The sequence below is a fragment of the Phoenix dactylifera genome, chromosome 14 (assembly GCF_051530095.1).
Source record: "Phoenix dactylifera cultivar Ajwa chromosome 14, Ajwa_hap1_PhDact_Kaust_v1.1, whole genome shotgun sequence".
In the NCBI taxonomy this organism is placed as follows: domain Eukaryota; kingdom Viridiplantae; phylum Streptophyta; class Magnoliopsida; order Arecales; family Arecaceae; genus Phoenix; species Phoenix dactylifera.
The window spans coordinates 28,220,613-28,247,337 of record NC_143203.1 but is presented as its reverse complement, the minus strand read 5'-3'; the positions used below and the strand labels follow the sequence as shown (position 1 = coordinate 28,247,337).

The 26,725-nt window shown below is 40.7% G+C and overlaps 4 protein-coding genes across 6 annotated transcripts; all 4 read left to right on the top strand.

Annotated features, from left to right (window-relative positions):
• Positions 1-3,078: 3,078 nt before the first annotated feature.
• LOC103713723 (protein GRAVITROPIC IN THE LIGHT 1-like) lies at positions 3,079-5,479 on the top strand. Its single transcript, XM_008800737.5, has 2 exons — positions 3,079-4,187; positions 4,329-5,479. The coding sequence occupies exons 1-2, from the start codon at positions 3,542-3,544 to the stop codon at positions 5,126-5,128; spliced, it is 1,446 nt and encodes a 481-aa protein (XP_008798959.2). The 5' UTR covers positions 3,079-3,541; the 3' UTR covers positions 5,129-5,479.
• A 2,355-nt stretch (positions 5,480-7,834) lies between these two features.
• Positions 7,835-12,544, top strand: LOC103713722 (Cysteine proteinases superfamily protein). 2 transcript variants are annotated; one of them, XM_008800736.4, is made up of 8 exons: positions 7,835-7,907; positions 8,018-8,129; positions 8,253-8,340; positions 8,734-8,797; positions 10,013-10,121; positions 10,209-10,263; positions 10,661-10,714; positions 12,161-12,544. In XM_008800736.4, the coding sequence occupies exons 1-8, from the start codon at positions 7,880-7,882 to the stop codon at positions 12,302-12,304; spliced, it is 654 nt and encodes a 217-aa protein (XP_008798958.1). In that variant the 5' UTR covers positions 7,835-7,879; the 3' UTR covers positions 12,305-12,544. The 2 variants fall into 2 exon arrangements, with proteins under 2 accessions (XP_008798958.1, XP_088567259.1); XM_088711133.1 differs by having other exon boundaries at positions 10,661-10,751.
• Positions 12,545-14,061: 1,517 nt separating this feature from the next.
• Positions 14,062-20,823, top strand: LOC103713721 (Josephin family protein). The gene is made up of 2 exons (XM_008800735.5): positions 14,062-14,753; positions 19,867-20,823. The coding sequence occupies exons 1-2, from the start codon at positions 14,505-14,507 to the stop codon at positions 20,563-20,565; spliced, it is 948 nt and encodes a 315-aa protein (XP_008798957.1). The 5' UTR covers positions 14,062-14,504; the 3' UTR covers positions 20,566-20,823.
• A 2,255-nt stretch (positions 20,824-23,078) lies between these two features.
• LOC103713719 (reticulon-like protein B12) lies at positions 23,079-25,865 on the top strand. 2 transcript variants are annotated; one of them, XR_015973367.2, is made up of 5 exons: positions 23,079-23,520; positions 24,044-24,224; positions 24,684-24,895; positions 25,320-25,560; positions 25,669-25,865. XR_015973367.2 is itself a non-coding variant. In XM_026807191.4 (4 exons), exons 1-4 carry the CDS (start codon positions 23,313-23,315, stop codon positions 25,484-25,486), a joined length of 768 nt encoding a protein of 255 aa, XP_026662992.1. In that variant the 5' UTR covers positions 23,079-23,312; the 3' UTR covers positions 25,487-25,865. The 2 variants fall into 2 exon arrangements, 1 of the variants encoding a protein (XP_026662992.1); XM_026807191.4 differs by having other exon boundaries at positions 25,320-25,865.
• The last annotated feature ends 860 nt before the right edge of the window (positions 25,866-26,725 follow it).

The window sequence follows — 26,725 nt, the reverse complement described above, 5'->3', positions numbered from 1 at the left end:
AGTTGTTGGCAATGGAGCCATAGGCTTCCGATTTTGTCTCGAGATCGAACATGGTTAGATCGATGATGGTGTGGCTACAATTGCCGAAGCTCCTGCTAGAGTACTAGACAAGGCCACAATTTTGTAGATTGCTTTGGCTGGCTGGCCGCTGGCCATGGATAGCTTCCCCGAACAGCTAAAGAAGTTGGGTTTCACTAGGGTCAAGATAGCCATCGACGCCACCGAGCCATTATTTTTGGGGATTCAGATCAAGGGGAGAAGTAGGGTTCTATGGCAGCCCTTTGTGTACGAAAACATGCAGGTCTTCTACTACCAATGCGAACGAATAGGGTACGCAGTTGATGACTGGAAATTTCTGGTGCCAGAGCCAGTGATGGATGGGGGATGCGAAGGATCGTATGAGGCTCCGATTCCAATGGTGGTGGAGGCGGGCAGAGGTTAGGAAAATGGTTGCAAGCATGATACCAAGTTGGACGAGCAGGGCCAGAAGCCTGTGTTCGGCCCCTAGTTGGCGATTGGCAAGGATTCGGCTATCGAGGGCAGTGAAGGGGACGCTAAGGACCAGGATGCCTTTACACTTGACCCAGCGGGCAGCGGATCTCTCACTTGCCTTTTGCAGATGATTGCTTCTTGTTGGCCCGAGCTATCACGAGGAATGCAGTGGCTCTCAAACGGATTCTGGAAGACTACTGTGTGGCCTCAGATCAAAAGGTGGATCTATCTAAATCAGCTATTTATTTTAGCCCAAGGACTAAGCCGAGAGTGAAGCAAGCTATTAAGAAGTTCTTAGGAATGCGGGAGCAAAAGGGACTGTGGAGCTACTTGAGTGTTCATATCACTAGAAGGAGACTACGAACGATGGAGTGTCTCAGATTAATGCAGTGTGACCAGGAGCGGCTGGAAAGTTGGAGATCCTCTTCTCCATCCATAATGGGTAGGCTCACTCTGGTGAGATTGGTGTTGATCTCTATGCCGGTCTACCTCATATCTAACACCATCATTTCAAGGTCTACGTTGCTGAGGATCGAACAAATATTCCATAAGTTCTTGTGGGGCTCGTATGGCGGTGGGCATGGCATGCATTTGATCGCTGGCGAGTAGTTTACCAACCAGTACAGGATGGTGGGTTAGGTGTTTAGTCCTTACTAGGGAGGAGAGAGGCATTGATTGCCAGGCATGCCACGACGTTAATTCTTGAGCCCTAGTGTCTTTGGAGCTTGGTGATGAGGGCCAAGTATGGCCCATGGACTAGTGATGGGGAGATCCAGAGTGGACAAAGGAGCTCCTTCATATGGAGGGAGATTTATGCATATGCTTTAGGAGTTTTGGCTAATACCAGATGACTCATTGGGGATGGGTGGTATATAGATGTTATGGGTGACCCCCGGATGGACGCCCTCCCATTGAGGTTTTGGTCGACTACGGTCAATATTGAGGTTATGGAAGGACTGCATGTTTGCGATCTTCTGCACCCCGATGGGAGAGGGTGGGACTCCAGCCGGATTAGCCATCTTTTTGGTGAGCATCTGGAGAAGAGAGTGGGCAGTTTCAGGGTATGATGCTCCGGATGTAAGGGTCTGGAGCTCATCTTGCAGCCCGAGGGTCAGAGTGAGGGATCACTACGACCTTTTCAAGAGTGAACAAGTTTAAAGGTGGGATTGTGCCTGGATTTGGGGGTTTGGTCTTAACCCAAGAGTTGCTCTGTTCCTTTGGAAGGTGACTTGGAGAAGGCTTTCAACTAGGGTTGTCTTGAGCAGGCACGGGATGAGCATCCCACCGGCTTGGTAAGGGGGAAGTAAATTACCCTAGAGTACTAACCGGCGACTTCCCTTGCCCGCTTTTGCTTCGATGAAAGCATTGGAAGTGCTGTTGATTGTGCTCCTCAACGAAAGAAGGTCAGTAGTGTGACCGAACTAATTCCTTCCTCCAGTTATTAAGGAGGTGGTCAGGTATGCCTCATTCTCGTCCTGGGACGATTAGGGCTACTTATGTTGCCTATCATATTTGGATGGATAGAAATTCTTAGATCTTCGGAGAGAGCATTCTGTTGCCAAGGCTTATCTTGGAGAGGACGCATATGTAGGCTGCAGAGATCATTCATGCAGGTCCGTCTGGAGAACCTATGACAGCTCGGGGCGCTTGGGACTCTACCTCTGCTCTAGTAGTGTCTCGAACGGTGTTTATCACCTAGGAGCCCCCTTCCTCAAGTTAACTTTGATGAATGTGTTTTAGATGACAGCAGTAAGGATGAAGCATGCTTTGTGATCAGAGGCCCGGATTTTAGAGCGATTGCGGCTCAAAAAATGTCAATTTTTGACATTTCGGTCCATGGGGCAGAGCTCAGGGCAGCTTGGGTTAGTTTCAGCCATGCCAACATATGTTGAGGGCTAATGTTGTCCTACTAGAGGGTGACTCAGCCATTGTGGTCGGATGGATCCAAGGGCACCCTAGGGAGGTAGGGTGGTGCCACCACCCCCTGCTTCGGGATATCTGGGGTACGAGTGGTGGAGGTATCATCTTCGGGGCGAGGTATCTCTACAAAAAGACTAATGGAGCTGCGAATCGGGTGGCTTTTTTTGTGGCGAATTATTTGGGTGAGGTTCTTTGGATTGATGAGATACGGTTGCTTCTGGCGCTCCAAAATTTACTATTTTTTTATTTTTTTAGATATATTTATACTAAGTTATATTTCGCTGCGGAAAAAAAAAAATCTTTGAGCAGGGAAGAAAAGGAAGAAAAGTAGTTAATCATTTCCTAGACTATTTGGTTCACGTGATGTGTCTTGTAAGTATGGTTTAATATTTCCTCCTCCTATATATTTATTTTTTTACTATTTCTGTAAGATAATGGCTTCAGTTAATCTTTTTTCCCTGATAAAATTAGGTCTTCAGAAGAAAGAAGGATGCATGCAGGAGCGGCTGGGATCTGCGCTGTCACACTGTTCCCCGCACCTGGAAGCCAGCTTCGAACATAACAAGATTCCCTCTCCGGCCCGAGAGAAGTGACAGGTCGCGGTCCCATTAATTGCAAACACCTCCCACTCTATTTAGCCGCATGTCATGCTAGCCCTGTGATCCCAATGGTAGTGTAATCAACCCGAGCCGCCTCATTTCGCCGTTGCCGTGGGCGCAAACCGCGAGAGCAGATCACGATCGAAGTAGGCAATTGCTTAGCAGACCAAACTGGAGATCAGGTGATCTCCCTGGAGCGCAACTATTCCACGGTCCTGATCGCTGGACCATCCGCCATTCGTGGCCAAAAACCACTCCACATGATGACGCACCGCCCCCATCCCATTGCAGTAAAGTATTAAAAACTTTGCGCAACCGACAGTGGAGGACAGACAACAGGCTTTCATTTTTTTTTTATCTTTTTTTTTCGAACATGTTGCTGCATGTTAGTTCTGAATGAGCTTTGACCATCTCAGAGCAGGGCAGACCGCAGACCTGGACACTAATGTCTTGGTTCTTGAGAGTTGAGAACCTCCATTGACTTCAAAAACCTCTACAGGAAGGGAGAGAGCAGAGAGGGGAAGAAGGAAATGGCGAACAAGGTGACCCACATCTCCGATTTGATCCACCGGGTCGCCTCCTCTTGTCTCACCCACCATCTCGCCGGAGCCCACGGACTCGAAAGATGCAACGGTGTCGATGGGGAAACAGAAGAGGAGGAGGACGCTGTGGAGGAGGAAGAAGAGGAGGAGGAGATCAAGGAAGAAGAGGAGGAGGAGAATGGACCCAAAATCTGGGAAGAGGAGAAAGGCGCTGGTCCTAGTAGAGCGTCGGCGAGTGTGAGGGAGATGGAGACACTGATGGGCGAGGTGTTCGACGCGGTTTCGGCGGTGAAGAGGGGCTACGTCAGCCTCCAGGAGGCGCACTGCCCGTGGGACCCGGATAAGATGAGGGTCGCCGACGCGGCAGTGGTGGCAGAACTGAGGAGGCTCGGGAGGCTCCGGGATCGTTTTCGAAGGACCGGTTTTGGTGCCTCCGCCGCCGCCGCCGCCGCGCCGCTGAGGGAAGCGGTGGCGCCGTACGAGGCGGCGCTCGACGATCTGAAGAAGGAGCTCAAGGCGAAGGAGGCGGAGGTAGAGAACCTCAAGGAGAAGCTCCGGAGCACCTCTAACGGCGGTTCCGGCAGAAAGCGCCGGCTCCATTCCAGCAGGAGGGTCGGATGCATCAGTGTTTTAGGTCAACCCCGAATATCTCTCTATATTTACTACGACGCCCTTTAGAAACCATCGTAGTTCGACACATAATGTAAGGGTAATTTAGTCCTTTCAAAATTGTAAACATCTGGTGACCGGATCTCCATTGTTTTAAGTGTAACAGGGGCCCCGGCGATGCCCACTCCGGAGCTGTTCGAGACGTACATGAAGCAAGTAAAGTCGGCGTCCAAGTCCTTCACCGCCCACCTCCTCTCCCTGATGCGCTCCGCCCGCTGGAACATTGCTGCGACCGTCCGGTCCATCATCGAGGACGGCGGCGGCGGCGGCGGCGTCGATGGCGCAACAGACCACAATCCTGCCATCGCCGAGATGGATCCTCACCACGCAAAGCACGCGCTGGAGTCGTACGTGAACCGGAAAGTCTTCCACGGGTTCGAGAATGAGACGTTCTACATCGAGGGGTCCCTCACGTCGCTGCTCCGCCCGGCCGAGTTCCGGATCGACTGTTTCGCCCAGTTCAAAGACATGAGGGGGATGGACCCGGCGGAGCTGCTGGGCGTGCTCCCCACGTGCCAGTTCGGCCGGTTTGCAGCCAAGAAGTATCTGGCCATCGTCCACCCGAAGATGGAGGAGTCGCTGTTCGGCGGCGTGGAGCAACGGCGGAAGGTGATGGCCGGGGCCCACCCGAGGACGGGGTTCTACGGGGAGTTCCTGAGGCTGGCCAAGGCGGTGTGGCTGCTGCACCTGCTGGCCTTCGCGCTGGACCCGGCGCCCAACCACTTCGAGGCGAGCAAAGGGGCGGAGTTCCACCCGGAGTACATGGAGAGCGCCGTCCGGTTTGCAGGCGGCCGGTTCCCGCCTGGCTGGGTGGTGGGGTTCTCGGTTAGCCCTGGGTTCAAGCTCGGGAACGGGTCCGTGGTCCGGGCGAGGGTGTACCTCGTCCCGAGAGCCCACGGGATGTGAAGTGCGCCTGAGTGGACTGTTCCTGTCTAGAGGCTGCCGGAGCTCCCTGGTATCGAAGCGTTGAATCCCTGCCAAAATAAAGGGTCTGAGTCCTGTGCGGCTTCACGTAATGGATGGTTATCACCCCATGTAGTGATGATAGTTTCGGAACTACATTGCATTTTATGTTTTAGTGTATATATATATATATATATACTTACTTTAATTACTAAGGAGTACTTATTAATGAAGAGAAAATCTTTAGTTGCTTCAGGAAATATAATTCAAGGGATAAGGGGACTTCCAGGGCACTGTTCTGAGACTTGGTCTACCATTTTTGAAGGTGCTATAATGATTATGGACTCATTTCAATTGGTCATTAATAATGATGAATGTGCATATGTGCTATATCATCCATGGATCTTCACTGCACCTTTGTGCAGGGTTATATTTACTTTTAATTCTTCGACTATTTTAGTCACCATGAAAGTTTCTGATCTACCATAGAACTTTACTTTGACCCCTTTGCCAATTAAGGCAAGGGCCGGGAGCTTGATTCCAAACTCTTTTCTCTTTGGAGCTTGTTCAAACTATCTTTTCCATTCCCCTCTACACAAGGAATTGGACAAATCATTTGTCATGGTCTTCTATATTGTCGCTTGTTTGGTTGGCGGGAAGAAGAGAAGAAAGTGTGGTCAATGAAAAAATGACGAAGTAGCTTATATTTGCTTGAAAGTTTTAAATGAGAAAGATAGGAAAGTAGTGAATAACTCTCGGAATTAGGAAGGATAGCTGAAATTAGTTTAAATAGTCTAAAAGAGTGATAGGGTATTTTCATCAATTAAAATGGCGGACTTGTGTTGGCCGGTGAGAGGAGGAACCAACTTCAAATATTTTGATAATGTGAAGGGCTAATTTGTTATTTTCAAACTTAAGAGGTATAAGTGAGATAGGCCTAAAGTAGGGTCTGCTTCGGTAATTTTATTTGGTTTCTTTGCATATATATCCTCCTAAATATTAAAATTTATATGAATACTCTCCTAAAATTGATATTTCTATATATACCCTTATAAAATACTTGTTTTGTGTGTGTACCCTTTATTTATTTTTTTTGCATATATGCCCATGCCATCTAATGCCGTCAAAAAATTAACGGTTTAAAATTAAAAAAAATGAAATATCTTTAATGGGTAGATATGTAAAAAAAATATTTATAAAGGTATATATGTAAATGATACTTTACGAGGGTATTCATACAATTTTATATATTTGGAGGGTTTACATGTAAAAAAATTTAATTTTATTTTTTTCTATTTCAACTTGTTTTAACACTCGGATTTGTCTAGTGTCTCCTCCTTAATATTTTTTAAAATATAAAAATATTGCTTAAGAAAAAGATTGATTTAACAATTAGATAATAAAAAAGATTATGGAAGTTCTTTTACTAATCATGAGATTATTTATAACAACCGCTATATCTTATTTCATCGAAACATAATTTGTAATATTTATTGTTATAGATGCATATATGAGGGCATACATTAGAATATAGAAAATGATTAGAATCTTTTAAAGGCACAGATAGATTGCAATGATCAAGCTTCTTTGCTATTGTTACACTCATGATTGGAAAAATAACATCAATCATCTCCAAGCAAAATCATTGAAAGACTTCAAACTGTTCAGACTTATTAACAATCTCTGCAACTATGTGGTAGAAGGCCACTCCTTGCGTTGCATACCTTAAGCTATTTTTCTTTAGAGCATCAATTTTATAGAAGAATTAAAGATTTAGTATATGGAACCCATCTTGTCACAGTAATTTCAAATCAGCCACTAGCCTACATATGAGAAATTTTTTAACTCTAAAAATATAAACATTGCAAATCTCATATACTAAAAGATAAATATTGCAAATCTCTCATGACAGTTTTCTTTAAATAATTTAAAAACTAAAGATAGGACCTAACTATTTTTATGTAAAAAAATATATAATGAATGGTTGTCTATAGTGTAGAAGGGAGTCAAGAAAATGATTTTAATTCCAGACGGAAAAATAAAAAAAAAAAGTTGAGAGAGATTAGAGATATTAATTTCTAGTGAGACTTGTTAACGAGTTACCTACTTCAGAAATAAAAAAATATTTTATAATTTTAATTAATTTTTAATTTAAATAATATATAATTTTGGCTAATTATATTAGCTAAATTGCTACGTCAAAGGTATTCATAAAAAAATAATATTTTGTGAGGGCATATACATACATATTAATTTGGAGGATGCAAATTCTCATATTTAGAAGGGTATCTATACAAAAATCCAATTTTTTTGTTATGTATATATCCTTTGAAATATATAAAATTGTATGAATATCCTCCAAAATTACTATTTATATGTATATCGTTAGAATTATTTTTTTATGCATATTTACTTACTAAGAATATTTTCGTCATTTTAATTTTAAAATACTAACTTCTCAATAGTGTTAGATGGCACGGTGTTAGATAGCATATATATATATATATATATATATAATCCAATGGATTTTTTAAAATACATATCTTCTTAAATATTAAAATTTATGTTAATATTTTTTTTAAAATTAATATCCACACTCGCTCGCACGTACGTACGTACGTACGTGTGTGTATATATATATATATATATATATATATATATATATATATATATATATATATATATATATATATATATATATATTAGAAACTTAAAGATACCCGCATCCCCGGTGCCCCATCTCATCGCAGCGACATGGCGTGCGGCCAGAGACCTTCCAATGGTACCTACCATTCGAATCCAAAGCCCATGCCTCCGTCTCTCTGCTACCGAGAGTATCCGCCCTTGTTGCCCTATCCTCCGTAATCTATGAACTTTTCTGTTTGGTTGCAGAGGTTCTTCTGCAGCAACTTAGAGATGGAACCGCCGAATTCGAGCTCCTCGCCCCGCCCACCTCTCCGGCTTCTAATAGCCTTCGATTCTTTGCCAGAATTAGCTCTTCTCTGTACGTTCCATTCGCTTTTCCCCTCTTTGAGCCCATGTTTCTTCTATCTATCCATAGCTTTTAATAAGGTTTTCGATGCATCAAAAAATGATTATTCTTTTTCTAATTACTCTAAAATCTAAGGGGTGGATCATCACCGGCGATGAAGAAAGTGGAGCATCATTCAATTCGGAAGGTGACCGGTGATGGCCGTTGCATGTTCCGAGCCCTGGTAGATTTCTTGGAGCTCTGTCTTTTATCTTCTTGAATTGTTTTTTTAGTTATTTACAACCTTCTTTATACCAAATCATCATTTCACTTATTTATCTACATTCATTCTTTAGGTTCATGAGTTAGTCCATTTATGATATTACATATTATAGCTGCTTGTCTCCACATCATTCATTTCTGCATTTCAAAACAAAAAATCGCAGTTTTGTTAATGGCAGGATCCAATTAAAATATATGGGATCAATTTTATCCTGAGGGTTACCTCCTGTGCCACTATATGCTTTATTCTGGTTCAGGGCTCGATTAATTGACTGCCTTCATGAGCATATAATGGCTTGCATTTTTTTATGAACTTCGATCCGCATGATTCACAAAACTCGAGCATTACTTGTAGGTAAAAGGAATGGCGAACAACAAGGGACTTGCACTTAGCCTGGCTCAGGAGAGAGATGATGCAGGTAGCTTGGAAGAATCCTTTTCTTCTTCCCTCTTAATTATTGCAGAAATTCGTTATTGTTCACTTTTCACAATTACGGCATGTGTACAGCTTTGAATTAAATTTATCTGTAAAATGTGGAAAAGGTTCTACATCGTGGGAACTTTTGCCATTTTTCTTATGGGTAAAAGGCGAATGACTCTGAAATTTCAAAGCTTGAGATAGTAATTTCACACTTCAGGTTGATGGTTGTTCCATGGGAGTAGCATAGTTCAGAAAGTGTCAATCCTGGACTATTTAAAATGGTGCTGGTTTTTGACATGGTTATATGTTCACACGAATTTTCATTTGGTTTCAGAATTGTCTTGGTGTGATCTTATTATTAAAGGCCTTTGTAGGTTGAAACGACCCTGACAATTGGAAGCTGAGTATTGAAACTCAGCTCTATCTTCATGCAATAAATAAAGAAGCAAATACTCTGGCGGAGCAGACGACCCAAATCATAACAAAATGGTTATGTCCTTCCGGCGCATATTAGAAGGAATGGATCTCCATGTTATAAGAACCATGTGTAGAGGTTCTGTAATTGCCTTAAATGTGTGGGTGATCACCCCAATCTGTCCAAATTTTATCTGTACATAAATATGTCCGAGTACCTATATAGCGAATTTTATGTTTTCATAATATCTTAAGGTTTGTGGTGCATGGACTTCCATGCTTTAAATGGAAGACTTTAGCTTAGAAGCCATGGTTTTTAATTGTTGTAACTTGGAATGCAAGGCAAGACTTTGCAAAATGTCAACTACTAGCATCTCCATACTTCGAGTTGGCCTCAACAGAAGCTGATCATATGATTAAATTTAGGAACTCTGGTGTAGAGACCATGCTTCCATGCATGCTTGCTATTAGACAACAGAAGTCCACCAAGAATAAATATGAGTTGTATTTCTATTCTGGTGAATTAGCCTCACAAGTTCAGTGGTTTCAGAAATAAGATATTCAGTTTGTTCAGGAGAGTCTGTCAGTATGAAAAATGCTAATATTTATAGACGCTGAACTATGCTGTAACTGTGTTCATATTAAAGATTTTTGGACCGGACAATGATTTTTTCTGATGCATTCATTCAACATATATTGGGTATTTTCTGTAATTGATGCTTGAATTAGACTATCACAGTCGGACATGATCTCTATGTTCCTGGTCTTCTTAGATGTACTAACTTCTGATATTATCTAGATGAACTGCGGATGGCTGTGAAGGAAATTATATGTGACAGTGAGGATGCAGAACGACTTCAGTATGAAGAAGCACTGATAGCAATTACTGTGGAAGAGTCTTTGAAAAGGTGAGTTTTGGCATGCCATTCCAGTACTGGATGATTATAAGATATATGCCCCTTGGAAGAAAATTAGTTTTTCCATTTTTACTGTAGATATTGCAAACGCATCCAACACTCTGATTTTTGGGGAGGAGAATCAGAATTATTGGTATGTATACACTTTCTTACGTATTCTAAATTGTATGATCATCATATTCTCCATGAAATGGAGCTAAATATATCTTTGTCAGATGCGTCTCATTATTAGGTGAAAGAGTGTAAACTGCCGGCAATTAATATTTTCCCTAAGGTTGTAATGCAACCATGATGGTGTAACATGCTCATTTGTGATCCCGCCTCCTTTTTTTTCAGTACCTTATCTCGAATTTTCTTGTAGCTTATCAGAACTTTTAAATTTATTAATCGATGAGCTAGTGTCATTTCTTAGATTGCAGTTATAGTGCAAAACTCTCCATATCATAGTAAATCTATGTCTGAGGTATACTTTTAGAATTTTCCTTCTAGTTTTTTTATTCAAACTCTTCTCACAAAAATCTCCACTTCAGGTGTTGTCAAAGCTATGCCACCAGCCAATCATTGTCTATATACCTGAGCATGAGGTACATTCCCATTTTCAGTGCTTGCATGGAGATTGCAGTTAAGCTTCAATTCTGATTTACATGATTCATGGATATTCTTTCTATTATTAACTCTCTCTCAGATCAGATTCCAGTTTGAGCTGTAATATTTCATTCTGGAACAAAAAATATTGTGGCAAACTGTAGCCTTTCTTTGTTCCTATTTGCCAGAAGAGGTCATTCTACAAAATGAATTGTCTTTTCATGTGATTTCATGTGACAGCTCCTACTACTACTATGGAAATTTTGATTCAATCATGTCATTTTAATTGCTAATAACTTTATTATTTAGTTGAGCTGCATAAATTGCTGTCCTGCCTCTAAGAACTGGTATCTATCATGCAAATAGTAATCATTTTTACCACCTTATGGACACATTTTGATCTAACAACTTTTAGCAAACGAACCAAATACGGTAATGTTGCATCCTGAATATGTATGTATATGTTAGGCACCTTTGATATCAGTGGCCATTACCAAGCCTAGATCAACTACTTGGTGATTTATTCATAATGGCTGTCAAACAACAGACATGTTTGAATGAACAGATAGATTGAAATGTTTTTATTGGTTTGAGATATGAGAAATCTCATGCTGACAAAAGATCTCCATCCTCATACTAATAGATGGCAAGGTGACAAATATTGATGCCAGCCCTATGTAGATTGTATTAGCCTTGTTGGCTATGACAGACTGGTTTTGTATTGAATTCACCCTCGACACTATAACTCATTGCCAGAGTCTCTCTCGTTACTAAGTTTTGCCTAGCTTGCTTCTAAATGTCATTTTTGTCGACTGTTATCCGCTGCAAATGATAGAAAATATTAACAAATTTCTTCTAATTCTCTTGATTTTTTTGTGATTGCAGTAATGTTGAATAGATTTTACCTTAGGAATGTATTAATTCTTTTATAATACGACTCAGGTTTTAGTATAGGCGGTCCTTTAAGCATTTGAAAAAGTTGTTTATGAACAAGAAAGGAAGGCCATGATCACATATTTGGGTTAGCTTCATTTGTTAATATAGCAGTAATTTAAGCTGATGCAAAATCAGCTTTCTGTTTTGAAGTATATGTCATGAACTCCAGGGTTTCTGAAAGTCAGACGAATTCTTTCTGGAGATAAACATTCCGCTTTCAGTTTGTCATAATTTCTTCAGTTAAGTCTATATGTATATATGTACGTATGTATGCAGTATGTATAGAGAGAGAGACTTAAATGATAGTTTCTTATTTTCAAAGGGTAGATTTTTCTCCTTTTTTCTTTAATTACTTCTCCATTTATATCACATTGCACCAAAAAAGTGTTTTACATCAGGCAGCTTGGTAGGACCCTCTATTGTATATATTGGTTTATGTGATTGAAATGATGCTTCTCGCTGTAAAATATTATTGGTGAAAGTTTTGTCGTTGTTTTAACTCCTAACAGCATACTATGGGAAGATGGGGAAATGGCTTTATACCTATTGCTGAATATGGATCCGAGTTTGGCAAGAAGTCAAGAAAGGGGAAGCAGAGGATGCCAGTGAGATTGTTATATAGTGGAAAAAACCATTATGATTTACTTGTTTGAGATGTGGAATTTTGTAACTTGTTGGTTGTATTGTTCAAGTGACCTCGGTAACATAAAAGATCCATCACCAAAGTTGCAGTTTATGTCTAAAATCTTTTATCCTTCTTGATGGAGGCAATCACTCTAGTGCTTTATATCTATGAGTGCTAAACAATGCCATCAGCGAAGTTTTGTCATCTGCTGGTTTTCTTGTAATCGATGCTGAAATTTGGTTATAAAGACCAATTTTTTGTCTTGTTATATGTTTTTCAGGGAACAGTTTTTAGTTTTATGCATCAGAACAGTGTCTGGTAGAAAAGATAAGATAATCTAGGATGATGTTATTTACACCTTTACTTCCCAACATTGATGTTAAATGAAGATGGACCCTTTTTGTGCTCTAATCTACTTCCCTATGATAGATAATAGATTTCCACATCGCTTTCAGAGTCATTCCCTGTTCTGGCAACTAATCCATGTAAGAGATGATGCGTAGCAAGGAGACAGCAGGGAATGCCTTGTTTGAATTCACCCACTAATGGTTTCTGGGGCACAACTTGTGGGGGCTGGTTTTATGTGGCCACAAGTCATGGCTGTTTTTCAATATCCTGATTGACATTTTTTTGTCAGTATATATCGAGTTTGTTTTAGTTTGTCACTCTGATATTTGTTACGATTTTTTAGTGTTTGCCTTCCAGAGTTGTGGAAACTGATGCTTATGTTGACCTTGATCTAAAGATGGGGCATTTGGCTTGACTTGAAAAGCCTAGCCAAGTACAGTATCAAATATGAAAGACCAGGGGTAGGCTGAGATGAGCTCATACCAAGCCATGAACAGGGTGTGCTGAACGTGGTACAAACTGGTAATGGAAATTAACATCTCTCACTGAGCCATGCTATTAAAATAGCACCCGAACAAATAACCATGTTATTCGATAAGAGATGCAGCAGCTGATGGATTGGATCACCAAGCAATGCTTTCTTGTCATGCTGACCTTTGTTATGCGAGGTTATAATAACACAGATATCTCGAAGTAACGAACTTTGCAAAATACTGGCTGCTAGTTGCCCAATTCAATCATGGAGTCAAATGTTTGTGAAATAAAATGGTGACTACTGTAACTTTTTTACTTGTTAAATTTATGAAGTTGCAATATGAATATTATCAAATTTTGGTTAATTGCCGAGGAGATGGGTTTGAGTTTCTATAGGGCATCGGCCTGCGCTTCGATCATCAACTACATTAAGCCTTAATCTTGCAGAGTAATGGCTCATCTACTTGGCAGAAGCAGCTTAATGCATTTGGAGATCTAAGGCTAACTCAAGGCCCCAACATAAATGTATTTGGGGACCTCAATGTATAAATAATAATAAAAAAAATATTTTTTTAGATAAGAGATACATTCCAACATAAATGCATTTGGATTTTGAAAGCTTCAGTGCATTTATAATTATAAAGATGCTTTGCATTTGAGGCCCCCAAACAATGCATTTGGATGCTGGAGTTTTAGACGACCGCCTCAGTCGACTAAAAGTTAGCCGATCCTCCTATTTAGCCTCAAAATATATCACTTGTGATGGCTCGATGTGGGTGGACTTTTTTCTCTTTTTTTTTGAAAAAAATGGTTTGTAATATGAATAGAAAAAAATTGATCGTGGGTGAATAAGGCAATTTGATTTATTATTATTTGAATAGACTGGAAAATCTTTATTAAAAAGTATATTTTCTTAAAGTTTTTATTATATGATGGTCATCACAGTGGTTTAAAAAAAGGGGGATAGGTCGTTAAATCAGAGACCTCCGGCATCCACAGGGCACGATTCTAAAACGTCATAGCGGCCGTTACTTAAAATCCATGATGAGTTGTCACTCGTCAGCTGTCGGCCACCCTAGACTAGACACGGAGAAGGATTCGTGTTTCTTTTCCTGAAAGGGAAGGAGTAGCTAAAGCTAAAAAAAAATAGAAATAAGGAAGGAGTAGCATACTGTGGGCTCGTCAGTTCCAAGAATTTATTATTTCCTTCAGCATCGCCATCTCATTCGCTCGCTTCCGATATCTCGCTCGTATTTATAACTGTCCCCTCTTGCTCCAATTACTTACCCTGACCCTGCCTTTCAGAGATTTCTAGGGTTTCTTCGGCGATCAAATATTTAGAGCCAGATAGAGAGAGGAGGAGGGTTTCTTCGTCTAGAACTCTAGCTTTCCAGGGCTGGGTAGGAATGGAAGGCCCGAGCAATGGCGGACTGCTGTACCACGAGGTCCAGGAGTCGAAGCTCTGCGCCGTCCACTGCGTCAACACCGTCTTGCAGGGCCCCTTCTTCTCCGAGCTCGACCTCGCCGCCCTAGCCTCCGATCTCGATCAGCGTGAGCGCCAGGTGATGCTCGAAGGCGGCGGCACCGGCGTCTTAGGGGACTTCTTGGCCGAGGATTCCCATAATGTATCCATGGACGGAGATTTCAGCATCCAGGTTTGGCTTTCGATGCCCTTTCTCTTCTCTCTTCCGCCTTGGTTGGTTACCACAGCGATACAAAACCTAGGGTCAGATCGAGACTTACTAGGAAAGAAGGCCAATGTTTGATTTTCGGGTTCCTGATTGATTGTGTTGGTGACCGTCCAATTTCTGTACTTCGATACCGGGCAATTCTCTCAAGCCCTGATGCTGATCAACCGTCCTGTCTTTTTCTTTTTTTTCATTACGAACATAGCAATCATCCATGAGGAACTTTTGAAGGGCTTGTAACAGAAGAATGGTGGATCTTAAGAAATATCTTTTACTGTGGCTATGTTCGTTTCTAGAAATTAGTTTTAAGCATGAATATAGCATACGAGTTTTATGCTCGCCTGATGGCCTTGCTCTGATGCTTAACATGCATGCAGCTTTATTGCAAATCAGGGGCGATCATCTTTATAGAAGTCAAGATGAGCTCACGATAGTATACGCGTTTTATTTTTTTGGTGAACTAGATATATTGGACTGGATGAAAGTAAATACATACATAGAATTCATCGAGAAAAAACTCTCTAAATTGCTGTGGTATAGAAGTCAAAGACTCCCAATAGTGTACTCCGGTGTGTTTAGCAAAATAAAATGCCAACCAGTTTGCCGATGTGTTGCATTCACGATAAACATGGGTGGTTTGAAAAATTGTCCGGTCAGAAAACATCCTCCAAATGTTGAGCAATAATAGATGTGAACCTGTTGACTCATTACCAGTTGATAATAGTCTAAGAGTCCACCTCCAACTGGAAATTCTTAGCATGAAGAACCATTGTGGCATAGAGGAGACCTTCCCAAGCAGCCCTTAATTTTGTGATGGGGACATTGATATCATAGAGATAAGACCCTTCAGCAGCAATGAAGTTTCTATTGCTATCTCTAATGACCAAACCAGCTCCATCATTTGCACCTTGCTCTTTCACACTACAATCAGAGCTGATCTTGAGGTAACCAAGGGGCGGGGGCTCCCTTCTGATATGAATTGCTAATTTAGATGCCGATGCTGCATGAGGAGAGCTCCAGGCTTTCTGAAATATCAAAGAGTCTTCTAAGGCATTAGCTTTCGTATATTTATATGCATAGATGAGTGCTTTCCTTAGGGTTTGTTGTGGCCTCCATCTTTGAAATTGAAACATTGTGGCATTCATGGCCTGCCAAATGTAATAGCCAATGAACATAACAAAACAGTGTAATGTTTTTGATTCTGCCTGTTCGATCCCTCATGAAGCAATTATAAAAATCTTGAATAGAGGGTGTGATGATAGCAACAGAAGGAGGCAGTTGAGTAAGTTCCAAACATTAATAGCGTACGGGCATTCAAGTATCACGAGACTTACACTCTCCACTGCATTTAGGCAACAATCACAATGAGGAGGAATGCTTCCATTCTTGTACGAAGAATGCCACAACACGGGAGTCGATTCCATGCAACCTTCCACCGGAATAAAGAGAGTCTGAGATGACTTCGCAAATTCCAAACTCAGCTGTATCTTTAGCTGTAGAGTTTTTTGGCTGAAAGAGCTTGTAGGAATACTTGCATTGACTTTGGAGGAGCCAGAAGCAGCCCAACCTAACCTATATGGAATATTACCTTTGGGGATCAGCAGTTACAGAATTCAATTAGGTAAATCTCGACCGAAAGCTTGATAGTTTAGAGTCGAGTTCTAATGTTTTTCTTCCTCAGTCAAAAGGCCTTTGAGAAATAGGTTGTCTGACGTATTAATATTGACCATAGCTGGAAGATAGTTCAAGGGAGTAGTAGACAACCATGGGTCATGCAAAATCATGATAGAGTTCCCATCTCCACTAGTCCATAGAAGACCTGAGAGCACAGTGAAAGCATACTTAAAAATCTGCCAGCATACAGTCGAACAACTTCGAGAACGTCTCAGCACCTGGGAACCTGTCCAAGCACCATACTTAGCGTTTGTTTGTAAACACCAGATATAATCCGAATCAAGGAGTTGCTTGGCAGCATGTTTAGCTATTGAGTCTCATGATGGGAAATCAGAGATGGTATACCTAAACCGCCACTTTGTATTGGTTGGCAGACATCATGCCGTGTTATTAAATGAAATTTTTTGGTAATATCAGTAGAATCCCAAAGAAAATTCCTTATTAGATGGGTTTTTGTACAGCAGATGTCGAAATAGTAATGCTGGACATAAGATAGATCAGCAAAGCACAGAGGACAAATCTGATTAAAACAAGCTTTCCTGTCATTAATAAAGACCTTCACGTCCAACTCATCATGGATTAAAAACAAGCCTCCCGCTAGGACCATATCTTTTTCTAAGAAAATCTTGCATATTGTTGTGGACACACCTGTAATGATGATTCTAATTTTTTTTATTAACCTTATAGTCGGTCATTTAAAAGTTATTTGAGTAAATTGACTTCTTTCTCATTCCCCAGAAAGAAGCATTTAAATATCAATAATGATAAACTGGTTGGTTGGTCAATACAATGATGTGTTGATCGTAAGAACATGTATAAACTAGGCAAACTTGTGACTGTAATAAACTTGTTTTTGTTAAGCCCAATCCTACCCTCTGTACAGGACTTCCCTTAGGCCTAGTCCAGATACAATTTGGCCACAGTTAAGTCTAACTTCTACAAATCCTAAGCCTGTGTTTCTCTAAATTAATTTCAGGCTCAACTCTTTACAGTAATTCCTAGTTTGGAGTTAAAGCCTAAATTATTGCTTGTATGTTGATTGATTCAGTTTGGCTCACTGATACCCTTAATTAATGTTGAGAACGGAACTTAAAATTTTAGTGTACTGCAGAGCTCGATGCATCACCGGTAACCATTTTTTAACAGCCTGAAATTTGTCAAAGCTCCCACAAGAATAAATTGGATGACTATGATAACATGAGCTGGATTTTTTTTTTGATATGTAATGATAAATGGTTTTGGATGTTGAAAACTTTTATTTACATCCAATATCTTAATTTTAGTTCATAAATAAATCCTTTTCTTGCCTAGTATGGTCATTGTCAAGGGGATCCCATCTCTCTATTCCTTGTATTCAGGTAATGTTAATTTTATTTGATTCCTTCTAGGAGTGAAGGGTTTGCTACATTTATGACATATTAGATTTTTTTGTGATTATGTGGGTTGAATTCAAAGTCATTTTTTATGTAGAAATGGTAGAATCATTCTTATAGAATGTAGATTAGTGAATGAGTTGGCCGGTATACCCTAGGGGCAGGATTATGCTTATTAAGGTGACAGTCTTCATGTGTTAGTTCTTGACTTCTTTGATGTCTCCACATATTATGGTCAAACTTAGAAATATCCATGGTGACTTTTTCTGGAGTAGAAGAGGAGAAGAGCATAAGAGAAGTATGCATTTTGTTAATTGGGCTAGAGTTTGTAAGCAAAATGTCAACATAAGGAGTGGCGGAGGTGGAGGACATGAATGGAGAGGTTGAATATGACTGGTTATGGGAAGTTAATAATGAAATTTGATGCAGCAAGAGGTAATGATACTGATAAAGAAATGATTAGAGAGAATTATTGGGTAAGTCTTTAAGAAATGATTAGAGAGAATTATTGGGTAAGTCTTTAAGACCGTGTAACGTTGAAAGGAGAATTATTTGTTTAGTTTTTAAGATTGTGTAGGGTTGAAAGGAGTGAAGAAAGTCGGCTTCTACAAGACCTAATATATGGCAAGAGTGTTTCTGCATGCAGGATTTTGAAACTCTGTATCTCTACTGTTATTATGTGAAAACCTTCTATAGCTAGACTCTTAATGCTGTTTATGTTTTTTCCCTTGCTGAAATTATGGCTTGTAATAGTTTCTAACATTAAAATGTGAAAGCCTCATGTAGCTGGAGTGTATGAACTTTTTTTTTCATGCTGTGGTTGTTGCGTGGGAATGGAAAGTTCTGTTCGACATGGGGAGCTGTATTTAGGCATGGAGAAATGGAAAAATTAGGAGTCCGACCTCTAGATATTTTTTATATCTTCCCTTTCTCCGGCTTTCCTTTTATAGTTGCATTCTTTTTTTCTTCTTCCCTTTTTGAGTCCAGTGCTTCTGGGGAAACAGAGAAATTGGCTCAACTATATTTAGTCTCTAATCAATGACTAAAAGAGGGAAAGCAGAGAAGCATATAAATTAAAAAGGGAGGTATATTTATCAAACAAAGCCATTTGTCAAATGCTCTCCCCTAAAAGAACATCTGCATAATACTACAAACAATAGCGGTTGATGCAATCACTACTATCCATCAAGCGCTCCATCTTCAATAAGCTACGTTCCATGGGACGTGCACTAGTTAATGCCTATGACCTGAAATTTTTCGAGAGTTTTTTGTGTATAACAATAGTTGGTTTATCAATCATGCTATATTGTGTATATTCTCTCTCAGGGATGTTGAGCTTAATTGCCTGAAACTCTATATTATGGGAACTAAATTATCAGTAGTTGGTTTGCTCATAAAGGTGAAGGATTTCTGGAGATGGATAGGAGGTGATTGCTGTGTTCTGTAATTGGTTTATGTAAATTATAATTGTGCTTTGGGTGAAAATTTGTCCTTTTTTTTTCTTTAAGTATAACTTCACTTGCATTTATTATTTGGTTTCCCATTTCTCCCAGTTGCTTGATGTCATGTTCATTGTTATTTTGGTTCAACTAGGAGTTATGGAGTGACCTAATATATAGTCGTTGTAGCTTCATGCCATATGCATGTATACACACATGCCCAGCAGGCAAATATAGAAGGGTAAAAGTACATACTAGCACAAATTAAATGATAATAAAATGTTGTAACCTTATTGATGAGTGAAATTCATGTCATGTTGACATCACATTTCATCATTTCTTTCGTGGAAATGTGGAAATTTTATCAGATATTTGCAGCTTTGAGCTGATTGTTTCTTGATACTATGGGCCTTCCATCAAAACCTGAACGCATTAGTTCTTGCGGAGAGTGAAGATATTTAGTTTACTGCTATGGTAACTTTTTGCTATTTTTTTTTATGTTGACTGCCAATTGGTACATTCCTCTGTTTTATATATTCTGTTTCCAGTTATGTATCTATTATCCTTGTACTCAGTGATTTAAGCATCTTGCAGGTTTTAGAGAAAGCTCTGGAGGTGTGGGATCTACAAGTTATCCCCCTTGACTCCCCAATTGCAGAACCATCAAAGTGTGACCCTGAGCTGGAGAATGCCTTTATATGTCACTTGCATGACCATTGGTTCTGCATTCGGAAGGTTAATGGAGAGTGGTACAATTTCAATAGTCTTTACCCAGCTCCCGAGCATCTCTCAAAGTTCTACCTCTCAGCTTACCTGGATTCTCTCAAGGGCAGTGGCTGGAGCATTTTTCTAGCTAGGGGCAATTTCCCCAAAGAGTGCCCGATACCATCATCTGAGGCATCTAATTCATATGGGCAATGGCTAACTCCAGAAGATGCTGAGAGGATAACAAAATCATGCAATCAAATGCAGGTCCCTGCACAGGGAGCAGATAAATTACTGCCTTCTTATTCTACAGAGTTTGCTGATGAAGCGGATATGATTGCAAAGCAGGAGGAGGAAGATCTGAATGCTGCAATTGCTGCTAGCTTAATGGAACCTTCTGCCTCTGGCACTGAAAATGTTCAAACTAAGGGCAACTCAGTCGATTCTGTGGCAGAGAGCCCCGAACATGGTGCGGCCAACAATAACAATGTGATGGATCCTGATACAGGTGCATGCAACAGTGATTTGCCAGAGTCTACCTCAGTTGTTACAGGAACTCACATTTCCAAGGATGGCAAGGCCGAGTGAGATCAGGAGTAGCCAAAGAGGGTGTTCTCATATGGATCTTTACTGCTCTTACTATGGCCATTTTGTTTTCGGCATGCAGAGTTCTAAAATATTCAAGTTACTCACATTCCGTCACATAGAAAACCATTACATTTACATGTTGCTGGAATTTAAAGAGCTCAGCTTTGCTTTTGGACATCTCTATTTTATGAAATGTTGGAATACAAATTTTAAATGGTTCTGATGCTGGAGTTTTAGTTCTGGCTGGCTTGTCTACAATTTATGGCCTTGGCATTTTTGTCTGATGGATTATGCCATGAATATGAAGAACCAGAAACAGAGATATGGTTAAGTAGCTATCCAAACAAAGGCTTGTGGTGCTTGCGAGGTGAGGCTGCAGGAGCACGCAGCAACGTTCGCACCTGAGTTTTTGCATGATGGGGTTCCACGTCATATTATTCTTTAAAGGAAATAATAATCTCAACCACCAAAGTTCAAATTGGTACTATTTCTTAGTGCGTCTCATGATGCCCGGCTGTAATTTGCTTGCTCAGTTCATTGTGAAAATGATACAGTTGCATGGGAACATCAAATATCAAAATTTAGTAACTCATTTGCCCCTTCCCCTTTAGACCGATGATTTTTTTTTCCTTTTATGCCCTTTTGTCCTGTTAATAATCATAGTTGTCTGTGAACATTTTGGGAACAAAATTGTATGCAAGTGAGAAAAGACTAGGTTATGCATCTTAATGGCTTATTTGAATTATCATTTCGGTCCTCAGGATTGCAAATAGAATTTCTAGATTTATATAGTGTAAGATCTGATCCAGCCCATATTAACTAGATTATTTTCAATCCATTAGCTTTTTTTTTTCTTTTTATATGATTTCAAACGGCCTGCTCCAAAATTAATTCTAAATATTTTATAAAAATAAATTTAGCATGCTATCCCCGTCTCAGCTGTTGGCCTATTTGCTGCAGTCTTTAAGCCTTATGATCTTGCTGGTTGTATTGGTATAGATAGACTAATTCTATAACAAAAATCCAAGTAGATACAATTTTTACCCTAAAATTCAAATTAAAGTTTTCTCTAGTAAATTTTTCCAATTTTTTGGAGAAGTAAAAATAAATAAAAGTGTTTCAAAATTTTCACCAAAAACTTTAAAATTATTAAAAAAAATGGACTTTCAGGGGAAGCATTTCTGGACCCATCAAAAGCAATCCCGGGCCTGAGTTTACCAAGGTGGCGAGCACCGCCGATTTACTTTATATACAAATACGCGGGAGCAGTATTATTTTAAAATTCCTGGATCCCTCCTTAAACTGTATATATCAGGCGCATGCTTCTCCCTCTCACTCCCCCCTCCGGAGAATGGCAGCTCCGTCCTCACGATTCCACTCCCCTCCTCGCTCTCTCTCCTCCTGACCTCCGCCGCCTCCCCCAGCCCCACCATCGGCGTCACTTTCCGCCCCTCCATCTCCGGTCTCCCTGCTCACGAGCGCGTCGTCCGCTCCCTCTTCTCCGCCAGTGCCACCCACGTCCTCCTTCCCGATTCGCAAGAACCTGAGGGCGGGCATTGGGACGCCGACGGGAAGGGACGGGGTGGCGGCGGTGTACGTCTACGATCTGTTCGATGATCCGATGAGGCGGGGGATGTCATGGGCCACTTTGAGAAGCAAGTATAAGATCGTGTTCTTGGGATCGGATGGTAGTGGGGGAGGGTTGAGGACGGTGGCGCCGGACTACTGCTGCTGGGGTCCAGTTTGGCTCTTCTTTTGATGGTAAGATCGATTTGGCGTAGATCCTTCTTCCCTTTCTTCTACGTTCTACGGTTTTGAATGTAACTATCACACGGGAAACTGGAGAAACCGTGCAAGAAACCGCAGGCAATGTGCCCTATCAATCAAATTAGATGAGTGATCCGATTGAATATAGACGATCAAAATGAGTCAAATTCCTTGGGCTTCCAGCTGAGTACATGGATCTTCAAATTTTTTTTTTTTTTTTTATGGTGAAAAGAAAGGCAAAGCCACCTGAATCTGCCTTGGGCCAAATTAAAAAAAAATGGCGTCCTGAGCACAAGAACCGGCCATGTCTCCTGCCAGCCTAGTGAGTAGGGCCTTTGCCTTAATGGAAATTGGAGGGTGCCCGACTTCTTCCTAGAAGAAACTAAGCTGCTCTTTAACCTGGTCTGCAATCACTACCATTTCGTTTAGTAAGGAAGGCAAAAAGGTACAAATAAATCCCTTTACCTCCAGAGCAATAGCCATGCCATAGATGCACCCTGGCTGCTTTAAAACGTGTGCAATCAGCATCTCAAACATGCGGACACATCATATTAGACATATTCTTTCTCGTATACCTGAAAAAAGAGGCATCAAGCATTTCTCTAAGCCGGACTGGGGCACCGAATCAGAGTCAACAGGACTGGCTCGGCTGGTGTGTTGCTTTTGAGCTGGCCCTGTGGATATGGCCGAACTCAGGAACAGTTGGAGACTTGGAGGCTTGTCTGCTAATTAGAATTTAGAACATTTCCTACGCCTCACCGTTAAACATAAAAAAAAAAAACAAGAAGAAGAAGGACAGCAAACAACCCTACGCCGTAATGTTATGGCTTCCAAGCCGGAAAAGACTGGAATACGAATTGCGCAGGGAAAGAAGAAAAGGAGGGGTGGAACAGTGGCGGTGAGTAGGATGATGTTACTCTTTTTTCTAAAGCCGGAACCAGCCTGGTTCCTTTTTGTTGTTTTTTTCAGCCTGGAGTCAGATGCCAGCAGCCCCACCTCGGCACTCTCTCCCCTGTGAAAGCCACTCCATACCACACCCCGCACGGCCCGGACAAAAGAGACGGGAAGGCCAAGGAAGCCGCTTTTCGCCGATCCTCCTCCGCCGAGCTCCAGATCGGTTCATGGGCTCCTCCGCTAGATTGTCCGGGAGGAAGAGATCCGTGCATGAGATCCTCGGAGGAGGAATCCGTAAGTGAAATCGGAACCAATAACGCAAAGCTCTCTATTTAGAATATATCTTTAGAAAACTTGTTTTGATCGGTTCGGTTTCCGGTCTTACCGTCGGCTTGGAGTTTGGAATTCAGTGGCGTTTTCGTCCGTCTTCTGCATTAAAGGACTTTCTCTTGCAGGAATTCGATTTTGCTTGGATAATACAAGTTGTTCTGCTGTTTGATGGTTTTTTTTTCTAGCTTAATGTGATCATAATTTCGGATTACGACATGTCTGACCTCTTACTTTCTCGCGTTTTCCCGGAGTTTTGAGTGTCTAAATCAACCTTAGATCTCCAAGAATTGTTTCCGGACTTTTCATTCCAAGCTGCAAGCTCCGTTTCCCTGGTTTTGTTTATTTTAGATTCTTTAAAACTTTTGGGATTGCTGAAGATCGCAATCTACGATTATGGTGGAAAGTGTTGTACGAATTTGAACTCTGATTAGTGGTTTCTATATTTTTTGATTATTGGATTGAGCATCAACCCCAGTTTGTGTGACAGTTGCGGACGTGGTGCTGTGGAGGAGAAGAGATGCATCGATCGGGATAGTGCTTGGAATGCTGGCTGCTTGGTTGATCTTTGAAAGATCTGGTTATACTCTGCTGTCCTTTGTTTCTAACGTTCTGCTGCTTTTGATCTCCATCCTTTTTACATGGGCAAAGGCAGCTGCAATTCTTAACAGGTAATTGAGGGTCTGTGGAGCATTTAGCATCATCTTTGTTTTGATTCAATTTAGCTTGTTAGCATTTCAGCATTCAGTCACACATTTGGGTTTTGTGTGTCTTTGGCATGCGGTCAAGAATTTAACATGTAGCATAAAGCACCGATCGAATCTATGTCCTCTGTTAAATTATAGTGAATACGAAGCAGAAATGCTCAGGATACTCTGTTGTTGCAAACCGTTATTCATGACCTTTGAGGTTTGGATGTTGCTGAGGTGTTGATGCATTCCCAGCATGTGTACAAGTTAAGCAATGGTGTCTGGTTCGCTGCGAGCAACAAAAAAGTTCAGACATTCAAATAATGCCTTCTTCAAATAATTTTGGAGTATTTTCATTTTTACATTAATGTGTTGCTTCCTTTTTCCCCTCATATTATGCCAAATTAATGAATATAAAGCTACTTGTTGACAAAAATGCAGGCTCCCTCCACCCATACCAGAGATGCACCTCACAGAAGAAGTCATGAATGAAGCAGCAGTACGTATGCGCTCTCATGTGAATATGGCACTCTTGGCATTTCAAGATATTGCACTTGGAAAGGACTCGAAGCTTTTCTATAGAGTAGCCATAAGTTTATGGCTGATCTCAATCATTGGTGGCTTGTCTGATTTTCTTACTTTGGTTTACACAAGTAAGTGGTTCTTAAGGCATTTTCAGATTTTGACATACCTCCTTGAATTCAACTGCTGCAAAATAGTATACAGCTAACTGTCAGGAATAGGTTCGAGTTGCAGTGGTTTACTGATTCCTCATCAACCAGGAAGTTTTCAGTTTAAGTACAGAAAAATGATTTGAGGGGTCTACAGAATGACCTGGTCATGAAAACCTGGATTAATGATAACTATTTATCAGTTTCTGATCATCTGAAATATCACTAGTAAGATTTTGACATAAAATATCGGAAATGGGTTTTTAATCTTTATGGCATCAGGGGCTCGCATTTTTATCATAGAGGTTAAGATTTTGAGAATGAATAAACCAGGGTTATTCTTCCGGAATTATCATCACCTCACTAAATGGTCTTAAGTTCAATTTACTTATTTTCTTCCTTGCAGGCCTTGTTATCATCTTAACCATCCCCGTGCTGTATGAGAGGTATGAAGATTTTATTGACAGATACATGAAATTGGCCTGTATGGAGGTGCAAATGTATAAGAGAACATATGCCGAGTATTTTCAGAAGGTTAAGTATTGGATTGTGGATAAAAAGAAACTAAGCTGATGGTGTCTGCAATTTTTGTGATTGAGACCAAGCAAGAATTCTCTCCCCCGTTTTGCTTTTGTTCTATGTCAGAGGTAACACGTTTTTGACTTCTGAGTTCATTTTATGACATTGGGCGCTATGTGCTTAATTTGCGAGTTGTTATGTTACTTTCTGACTTTTAAAGAAGGAGATACTTACAGGGTTCTTTTTTCTTGGGTTGGACTTTGGAGAGCATGTTCAAGTACGTACTATGATCCTAGGAAAGAAGGATGAGGTAGAGAAATGTGGTTTGCAATAATACGTACCTTCAACTTCTCTGTTAACACAAGTTGCACTAAAGAACTGGTATCCGTTCAAGTATAAAATGGTTACAGAGTAATGTTTGTTATTCTCCAAATCATCGTAGTCTACTTTGTTTTACTGAAATCCTTCGGTTCAACTACTGGAAATGGACATATCAGTGTCTGATGGTAACCGTGTTTAAAGCATTTTTTCAAAAATATCGTTGCTCTTTTTCAGTACAGAAACTGTTGCTCAATACCTTGCACCTATATAAACAGATTATTCTTACTTGTATATGATCCATTAGCCAACCAATTCATAAAACCTCTTAGTCTTGCGCTTTCAAATTACCTGAAGGAACACCGAACGAGCTCAAACGGTTGAGCTCAATTCATATTTTCCCTATTTAAAGCCAAACCATTTTTCAATTTGCAAAGATGACGAGCTTACCATAAATAGCTATATCAAGAAATGGATGTCATTCGCCATGCTATATTTAGCAGTAATTTACAAGCATGCACATGAAAAGCAGTCCTTGGTAACTTCATTCTTTATGAGGGTGCATGTTGAGGTTTTTCACAGGTTTCCTCGAGGAGTTTAGGAGAAACCCACCTACAGTTTGGTTGAGGTTGGGAAGCGTGGCCGGGCATTTCATTCTTTATAACAAAGGGTGCAGATTGAGGTTTTTCGCAGGTTTCCTGCAAAATACAAGGGCGAAACTATTCTTAGAATGCCGCTAGATCTGATGGCCGGATCGGTAGCAGATGGTGTTTTGTGATCGTAATGATGAGTTGCCTCATGAGCCAGGTCTGGAGCAAGAGAGCCTCCGTAATATTACTCTACCGCATGTTATTCAAGTCACGTATCAGTCAATATTGCATATTGATAGCAACCTAAAATAATTCTTGAGTTCTACTTATTTCCTACCATAGTTCCCACTGTTATATCATACACCACAGCTATATGCTCATGGCT